Below are 9958 nucleotides of genomic sequence, written 5' to 3'. Positions count from 1 at the left end.
ATATAAATATAATCAAACAGATTTTAAGCAACATACCTACGAATTTATTCCTATCTATTTTGAAATTTAATTTGAGATCTATGTAGAAACACGTTAACAGTAATTGGTTGAGTGTTACCAATATGCACAATCTTAATTTCTCCTTCATTCCTTTCTGTGTTTTTAATTTTAGATGCAGTGAAACTGTTTCATTTTATAATCAGACAAAAAATGGACTTATGATCAAAGGAATATGTCTCAATAAAACCAAACCAAATTTTTGTAAAAATAGCAGTAGAAGATAAGTCATAAAGGGAAACAAGTGGTTTAAGTTCACATAAATTACAAACATTTCTCCAAACACCACAAAGTTTTTTACTAAATACAAATTAAGAAAGAAAGATCATAACACATATATGGCATGATGTTAATATATTAAGTGTCAATATTAGTAAGAAACACCATAAGGCATGAAAAAATAGAAAGAAATAGAAAACAAATGAATAATTCCCCAAAATTATAACCCGTTGGTTAATTAATTCTGTACAAATGCTTAACCTCATTAGTAATCAACTATATGTAAATTGAAAGGTTTTTGTGATCAAAGTAACAACTGTAGGCATAATAATCTTGAATGATTTTGAGATTGAAATTAGGATGGGTTACCTTTTTTCACTATCAAAATATTAATTTACACTTGTGGAGCATAAGGAATAACACGGAGGACATTGGGAAATGGACAGGAGAAGGGAGTTGGGGGAATCGGAGGGGACTGTGGACTCAAGAAACAAATTGAAGGTTTTGGAGGGGAGGGGGTTGGGGGGTAGGGTGAGCCTGGTGGTGAGTATTAAGGAGGGCACGTATTGCATGGAGCACTGGGTGAGTGCATAAACAATGAATTTTGGAACACTGAAAAAAATAAAATAAAATAAAGTGGAAAAAATATTAATTTACTATTTCTTCAGGGCAACTTCTCAATTCTGCAAGGAATATATCAAATTCTTCCATATTGGAGTGTTTCTTAAAAAATAATTTCAAATACTGCACTCTATACTAGCCGTATTGGACCTTCAGTTCCTGCAGTGCCCTCTACTCCTTCTTGTTTCAACACCTATACATTTGCATGTTCCCCACCCCAAATCTCTCCTGCTCTGCCCACCTTACTCTTAGGCATTATTCAGATCTCAAAAACAGAAACAAAAGCATTTCAACCTCAATGGCACCTTCTCTTTTCTCAGGACCAAGTCAGATCATTTATATAGTATCCTTCAGTTTTTCTTTCACAAATCCACAAATAAAATTGTCTAAGTTATTATTTGCTATTTATTTGCTTTTCTACTAGAATATCTTATTCCTTATGCTGGCCTCTTGTTCAGTACTATAGCCTCAGCCCCTAGCAGAGTTAGTGTTCAAAAACTATTTGAATGAAATAAGCACTTTTATTTAGAAATCTTCTAGACCTCAGGTCATAGTATAAGATCAATGCACTTCTGCAAGTGACCAAAATAAGTTACTTGGTTCACACTCTGGGTTGGGCATAAATATTCTCTTCTAAAATCAGCATTTGAAATACATCTGTGAGTGTGAGTCTGTGTGTATGAACTTAAATATTTGTAAGAGCTTAAAGCAGAACATCTCCTACTTCATACTGATTCATCCCGGGTTCTATCTTGTGTCCCTCAGCGTAACTCAGGGACCGTGTTGAATCCTTTGGATCTGTACTTCCAGCAAAAGTTTTGCTCAGCTCCAGTTGGTTCGTGATTCTGCTTTATCTCCAGTCAGTGGGTTTGAAATATAAAGACTCCTTCATCAGGGCTCTGATGCCCAGACCCCCATGTAGGCTGTGCCTTCTAGCTCCTTCTTACTGAGCATCTACTACTATCTCTATCACATCAAACACATCCAATTACACACAAATTAAGATTTAAACAGTGAGAGTAAAAGTGATCTTTTAAATAATTAAAATTGCACACTCAAAACACACACTTCTGTCTCTGACTCTTACACCCATGTTCTAAATATCAAGGCTGATTACGATTCCCTTTGTCTTGCTTTCTGGGTCTTCTTGGTGAAAGGCTCTCAGTGGTTCAGGGAAGTCGGGCAAAGCACAGTGCAAACTCCTGTTTTAGGTGCTTATTCTCACCATCATAACCTTAACAGTGAAAATAGTCTCCAAGCTGGTTTTCCTCCAGGAGGTGTGTGGGAAGAAGACATCACAGGGTCGGGAAGGTGACAAAGCCACCGAATCGTCACTTGAAGAGTAAAATTTCCTAGAATTTAGTCAAGATAATTATGGACGATTTTAGCGAGGTTCAATAACACAGTTACAGTCAATGCAAGTACGTGTGGTGCAAGTAAAACAGGTTTTCAGGGGCTTCTTCTCTAGATTATTCTCCTAGAACATCCATTTCTCCCCACGCGGGTCTGTGCAGCTGTGAGCCGTGTCCCGGCCTCACAGCACTTGCATTGCTGCAAGGCCCTCAAAGAGACTCGCTTCAGCTTGCTGTTTCCTAGAATTAGGATAAGGGAGTGACTGCAGGGATAGATGGCTGTGGTCGTCATGCCAAAAATAAACAGTAGTCTGTTTTCTGGCATACTGAAACATACTATCTCTATGACAATGCCTATAAAATATAAGATGAAGAGGAAGATAAAAGATATTAAAACTTTCATTGCTTTCATGTGTGCTTCTGTACTGGGGTCTTGGGGTCCAGTGACGTTCATTTGCATGCGCCTGTTGTGTCTCCAGAGGGAAATGATTAACAAGAAACATGTAACCAGGCAGAGTGTAAAGAGAAGAATGACTCCTAGGTTGACCAAAATCTGCTTAGTAAAGAACGTACTTTTTGGCATGTTGAAGTCCCAGGTTGTATTTCCACTCCTCATTCTGTTATCATTAATAATCCTCACAATTTGTGGAAAAGTAAATAACCATGAAATAAACAAGGATCCCATCAGAAGGTGAAGAACCCTATTGATCCTACCCTTCAGCCAGAGAAAAATATGGTGGGAAAAATTTGCTATCTTCAGGAAATAGAAAATACTGAGGCTGGTGGCAAACCAGATACTTGATTGATTGATAATTATCCATGAGTAACTAATAAAATCAATTAGTTTGCCAGAGTAATACATATCTGGAGAGAATAGCTTTATAAATCCATCTGTAATTATTAACAATATCAGAAAAATTCTGGAAGTAGCTAAGCCAGTGAGAATAAAGCCAATCATCGAAAACTTTTTGTTCTTCACACAGTCTACACAGTTGACAAGTCCAATAAATCCATTCCCTAGAACTCCCAGTATTGCTTCACTAACTGCTATAAAAATGAGGAGGCCTTCCAGTATGCTTATCATATCTGCCAATTCCTAGTATTGCTTCTGTTACATTACATTTAGGTTACCTGCTGCAGAATGAGACGAATGTTAGCTGCTTGATGGAAGAATTTTTTTCTTCTATTTCATTACATAAAGATTTAAAAATGCCCCTAAAATGCCTTGTGATGGAATCAGAAATGTCTTCATGGAGACCACCTCAGTTTCATATATAACTTAGCGAGTCTGGGGAACATGTGTTCAGACTGAATGCTTACGTACGATTTGTGAAGATGCAAATGAAAGTTTCTGTTTCATGGATTTCACTTATCCTCCTGTGAGACTATTTTGCATCTGTTAACCTGACTTGTGGAGTAGGAGTGTCAAATGTATACCCACAAGAAACAGAACAGAAACAAAAATTTGACCTCATCCTTTTAAATATTAACTACAACTTCATCGTTTGGGTTGTATTTATGACCATTTAAACCTATATAAAGGAAAAACAGTTTATAGAGGTGGCAAATGAATTTAGCCAATGTAGACACTTGCTCTGAATAAGTAGAAGCATAAACACATTTTTGTCATTTTCCTGATAATTCAGGCAAAACACATTTTTCAATATTTTTCAATATAAAGAGGACAATAGATTATGACTCAATTATATAGAAACACTGAACAATTGCCACTTTGTGTTAGAAAATGGACTGATCCAGCGGGCATAAAATCAGTAAGGACATAGCTGGAATTCAATAGGATTATTTGACATCTATAGACTACTTCATCCAACAACAGCAGATTATACATTTTTCTCAAGCTCACCTGGAACATTCTTGAAAATAGACTGCCTTCTGGGCCACAAGGTACACCTTAACAAGTTTAAAGAGTAGAAATTATACAGCATCTGCTTTCAGACCAGAATGGAATTAATAATAACAGAAAGGAACTGGAAAATCCCCAAATACAGGGAAAACAAACAACACATTTCTAAAGAACATGTGGGTCAAAGAAATAATCCCAAGAGAAATTTAAAATATTTTGAACTAAAGAAAATGAAAACACAACTTATCAAATTTGGGAGATGCAGGGGAAGCAGAGCTTAGAGGGAAATATATAGCATTGACAGCATATACTAGACAAGAAGAAAGATCTATAATCATCATCTAAGCCTCCAGCTTAGGAAACTAGAAAAAGAAGAGCAAATTCAATCCAGTAAGCAGAAGAAAAGAAATAAGAATTTGAGCAGAAAACAATGAAACCGAGAGCAGGAAATCAATGGACAAAATCAATTTTAAAAATGCCACTTCCTTGAAAGGTAAATAAAATTGATAAACTTCTTAGGTTAACAAAGAAAAAAAAAAGAGAGGAGACAAATTACTAATATCAGAAATGAAAAGGGACATCACCAGTAATGTCATAAAGATTTTTTGTAAAAATCAAAATGAAATCTGGAGAGTAGAGAATTTGTTTTTGGTTAGCATTACTAAAAGTTATGATTTGATTTTTATATGAATCAGAGTACCTGCAGTTAAGACACATCGACTCAAACTCATTATACACACATTCTGCCACAGATAAAGATTTTTTTAATTGACTTTGAGCTACCAGGAAAATTTCCAGGGCAGTTCATCTTCAATTGACACATTTGATATGAAAACAATTATTGTATCGACAAACATTTATAACTGCTCTGACATTATCAGATGTTATTTGGGGATGCTCTTAGAACTCGGGTGAACTCGTTCTGAGAGTAGGTTCAATGTGTGGAGAAAGTTTGTTTCCCATACCACCAACAAGAAACTCTCCAGACATCAAGAGTTCTACAATTCAGTTCAATTCTCACACTATTTACTAGGAGATGTCGTCAGATTCCAGAGGGTCAGGGCTTGGTCCTATACGACTACCTCCCTCTGCCCCTACTTCAGACACCAGTTACTAGCCCAGGCTGTTACCTGGGGCTCTGAACTAACTCTAAATCAGAGAGATTCCCATAACCTCCTCCTTGTATTTTGATTAACTTACTAGAGCAGCTCATAGAACGTGGAGAAACATTTTACTTACTACACTACTGATTTATTTAAAAAGATATGACTCAGAAACAGCTAAATGGAAGAGATGCATAGGGCAAGGTTTAAGGAAAGGGTGCAGGGCTCCTGGGACCTTTCCAAGAGGGCCACTGTCCCTGAAGCCCCAGGTGTTTACCAAATGCTGAATCCTATCCTTTGGAACTGGAAAATAGTTATTAACACATGGGATAGCTTCTTACATTATTTGGAAAGATAACATTTATTAATAAACACTTTTTTAATAGGTACTTAAGAATATTAATAGATTCAAGTGACCTTGATGATGAAATACTTCTTGGAAGGTAAATAAAAATTCCATTCAAACATTATTTTCAATTATATTATTAATATAAGTGCTCTCAAATTTTATTAATATTAATAATAACAAGAATTCTACAGACTATGTCAGAAATACCTGCTTTGATCATATGCTCAAATTCTTTGATAAAATAGGAAATGTATCATACTACTATGCCTATATTTTTTCTACTAATTGTGTGGGAGAAGAGGAGCATATAATTATTTCATTTAGTTTTCTTATTAAAATGTTGGAAAATAAAAATACATTTGATTGAGTCTGTATAAGGAAACACTAGATACACAAAACAATTAAAAATAATTATTTCTGGAGTTGGGCTTCAGGGGTTTCAGTCTGGGTTTATTTGAATTTACACTGAAGATGCACTTTCAGAAATACAAAAATACTGTAATATTATAATTTAAAATAAACATATATTTTGTCTCCCACCCATGGTGCCTGGTTCACAGTTCCCAAAACCCTTGGAATTTCCTAAGTGATAAGAACAGTGGAAGCATCTTACATTATAATATATAGTTTTTTGTCCTCAGTTCCTGAAATCACTTCAGAGCCATAAAGGTGAAATGAGTGTCCTGTTATAATAAGCCCCTTTCAGCTGCAACCGAGTTTATGTTAAGGAACTGACTTTTGGAAAGCTGGTGAGGATAGAGGTTGGTTGCAGGGAAATCAACCAGAATTAGAGGGTGGAAACTTTCAGTCCCATCCCCTGATTTCTGGGGCAGAGGGATTAGAGATGGAGGTGAAGTCAATCGCCAACGACCAATCATTTAATCAATCATGCCTATACAGTGAAGCCTCCATAAAACACCAAAAAGGATGGGGCTTGGAGAGCTCCAGGCTGGTGAATCAGAATGCTTCCAAGTGCCACTGTGCAGAGTCCCACGTTCCACAAGGACAGAAGCTCCTTGCTCAGGACCTCATTCTGCCTATCTCCCCATATGACTTTTTATTTGTATCCTCTAATGTCTTTTGTAATAAACTGGTAATCTGCTGAGGAAACTGGTTTCCTGAATTCTGATGAGCCATTCTAGCTGATTAACAGACCCTGAGAAGGGGCTTGTGGAAACCCCTGATTTATAACCAGTTGGATCAAAGCACAAGTAACAACATGAGCCTGGGATTAGCATCTGATTGGCAGCCTGTCTGGTGGTACTGAGCCCTTAGCCCATGGGACCTGATGCTGTCTCTGGGTAGAGAGTGACAGAACTGAGTGAAGAACTGGGTGGTACAGGTGGTATAGGAAACCTCTCTCCCTATGCCCCCCACCCCCCAACACACTGGAATTGGGTGTCAGAATCAGTAAACACATATGCACAAGATTTCTCATAGCAGCATTGTGTGTAATTGCAAAATACTGGAAACAAGTATAAACATAAGAACGTTGCTGAATCCATTCTGGTACTATGAAACCATGAAAAAGAATAAGAAATAATTTTATGAATGGATGAAGCAGTCTCTTACATATTATAGAATAAAAAAAAGAAAGTGCAAACTATCATTCGTATAAGAAATGGGGAAAAGGGTAATATGTACATATCTTTTTTTTCTTTAATTTTTTATTTTAAGTAAACTCTATTCTATACATGGGGCTTGAGCTCACAACCGGGACATCAAGAGTCACATGATCTACAGACCGAGCCAGTCAGAGGCTCCATATTTGTTTACTTTTTCAAAAACACAAATAGGAGGGGCAGTCCCTACAACCCAGCAGAGACCTGAGGAGGTATCCCCTGGTGGTAGCGCAGCCCCCTCACCCTCTGCCATCACCGCAGCCCCGACTGCACCCCACACTCCGCTCATCCCAGACGACGACCCGCCCTCCTCCCCCCATCCCCCAACTCCCCCAACTCCCATCCCCCGTCACTGCAGGACAGCGATACACACATCTCGGACCCCTGCCCTCCATCCCGGGACCACTTCCATTCATCCGGGCAGACAGCCCACACACCCCTGTCCCCCCGCTCCTGGCCCTGGCAGAGGTGATGCCCAGGAGAGAGCCCCCGAGGTTTGCCTGGGGCACGCCTGGAGCAGGCGGCTTGAGCTCAGCTCCCTTCCTATTGATCTTGGGGACACACTGAAAACCTGTCCACTTCCTTAAAGCCTGGTTTCCTGCCCCTTCTCTCCACTGAAATCACCCCCAGGCCCAGTGATTGTGAACCACCTTGGAAAGATCAGGAATTCTCCAAAGTTGGTGCAACATTTAAATCAATTTATGAGTCACCATGGTTATTCCTGCCATTCATTGGTGAACCGCTGAACTGAGTGAGGATGAAGGAGCAAAAGTTATCCCTTGATTTTCACGCAATTTGGGGCTCTGTGCTTTTCCAAAGCATTTTAAGCAGCATAATTAAAATAAACAGTGAATTTTGGATCACTGAAAAAAAATTAAATTTAATTAAAAAAAAAGAACCTGATACTCTCCTATTAAAAAAAAAAGTGAGAAAAACAAACAAAATACAAATAGGAAGAAGAAACCAGAAATAAGTGAAATTGATTACCTATAGGGAGTGATTTAAAATGAGATGGAAGTTATGGAAGAGGGATTACACTATTATCAGTATGCCTTTTGTTTAGTTTTGAGTCTTGATGATAAGGTTATAGATAATAAAACAAGGGCTGGAGAAAAAAACCTAAAGCAAAATGCAATTAAAATACAGCCTGTATTTCTTCAAATTAATAATCGGAAGGGGGAAAAGAAGAGAACCAACCAAAATAACTTTTTTTTCCAAAATAACCTTTGAACAGATTTTTTACTGTACGTCCTCATATAGGCATTTATGAACAATAAAGAAGTATTGAGATGTAGTTAGTACTCTTTCTTTCTACAAGCAGTATGTGTTAGCAAATCTGAAACTACTTTCAGTGTATTTTATGATTAAACAAATGAATGTGTAGACTAAAAAAAAATGAGAGCCATGTTTTTCATTGTGAAAGAGGATATACAACATGGAAAGAATAGTCTGTAATTTTTTTTAAAGATTTTATTTATTTATTTGACAGACAGAAATCACAAGTAGGCAGAGAGGCAGACAGAGAGAGAGAGGAGGAAGCAGGCTCCCTGCTGAGCAGAGAACCTGATGCGGGGCTCGATCCCAGGACCCTGGGATCATGACCTGAGCCGAAAGCAGAGGCTTAACCCACTGAGCCACCCAGGTGCCCCTAGTCTGTAATTTTTTATTGGTTTAGAGATACCAATGTATTTTCATCATATACATACATATATATATAGAAAAACAGACACATGGAGAGAATAATGGATGTGTATGTATGTATGCTACCAAATCCTGATTTTTAAGTACACTTCTACACTAAAAGAAATCAGGACTCCTTGGAGAAATAGTAAATACAGGGCAAATTAGAAAAAATACAAAATGACCCTAAAATATTTTGCTGTGCAAGAATGTAAGGAAACACTAAAAGCATTATGGAGACATGTCAAAAGGATACAAGAGTCAGCTAGAAGTGGTTTTTACTTGACAAATCTAGACCCATGTAGGCATTAAAATAAATCATGATAGTAATAGGTAATAACCCATTGAATAAAATATGAGCCTGCATTATACAATATGTCTGCTGAATAAAATATGAATCATCCATATATTTTACATATAAATATATATTTATTCATATAAGCAAATGAATAAATAAGTGATTTCAAGTAAGTGTTCTTTGTCAGACAAAAGAAGTGTTCTACTTGTTTATTAAGTGTGTGTGACGGGGTACCTGGCTGGCTCAGTCGGCATAGAATGTGACTCTTGGTCTCAGGATCATGAGTTCAAAGCCCCACACTGGGTATAGAGCTTACTTCATTTTTTTAAAATATGTTATTTATTTATTTGACAGGGAGAGAGATCACAAGTAGGCAGAGAAGCAGGCAGAGAGAGAGGGGGAAGCAGGCTCCCTGCTGAGCAGAGAGCCCTGATGCGATGCGGGGCTTGATCCCAGGACCCTGAGATCATGAGGTGAGCCGAAGGCAGAGGCTTAACCCACTGAGCCACCCAGATGCCCCTAGAGCTTATTTTAAACAATAAAATATACCTTGTTTTTTTTTAAGAGTATAAGTCAAAAGACCATTAAATATAATGTCTCCTTTATTCAGGTTAAGAGTATATTTAGAAGACTATTAGTTAACTTGATCCTGGTATATTTTAAGAAATAGAGTCTCTTCTCTTTTCTCTCTCTCTTTTTCATTCTCAAAATCCATAATAAAGACTCAGCTTTACACAGCCAGCCCTTTGTTTCCCTCTGTGTGGGAAGCACTTAGCTCTTGAGTGATGTGCAG

The 9958-nt window shown here is 37.6% G+C and overlaps 1 protein-coding gene across 1 annotated transcript; it reads right to left on the bottom strand.

The window, feature by feature from the left end:
* Positions 1-988: 988 nt before the first annotated feature.
* Positions 989-3507, bottom strand: TAS2R10 (taste 2 receptor member 10). The gene is given in 2 exon segments (XM_047743339.1): positions 989-2408; positions 2410-3507. Coding segments are annotated over 2 exon segments (966 nt in total). The 5' UTR covers positions 3334-3507; the 3' UTR covers positions 989-2366.
* Between the last annotated feature and the right edge of the window lie 6451 nt (positions 3508-9958).

This window comes from Lutra lutra, chromosome 8 (genome assembly GCF_902655055.1).
Source record: "Lutra lutra chromosome 8, mLutLut1.2, whole genome shotgun sequence".
NCBI classification, from domain to species: domain Eukaryota; kingdom Metazoa; phylum Chordata; class Mammalia; order Carnivora; family Mustelidae; genus Lutra; species Lutra lutra.
This window is presented reverse-complemented; position numbering and strand designations above follow the sequence as displayed.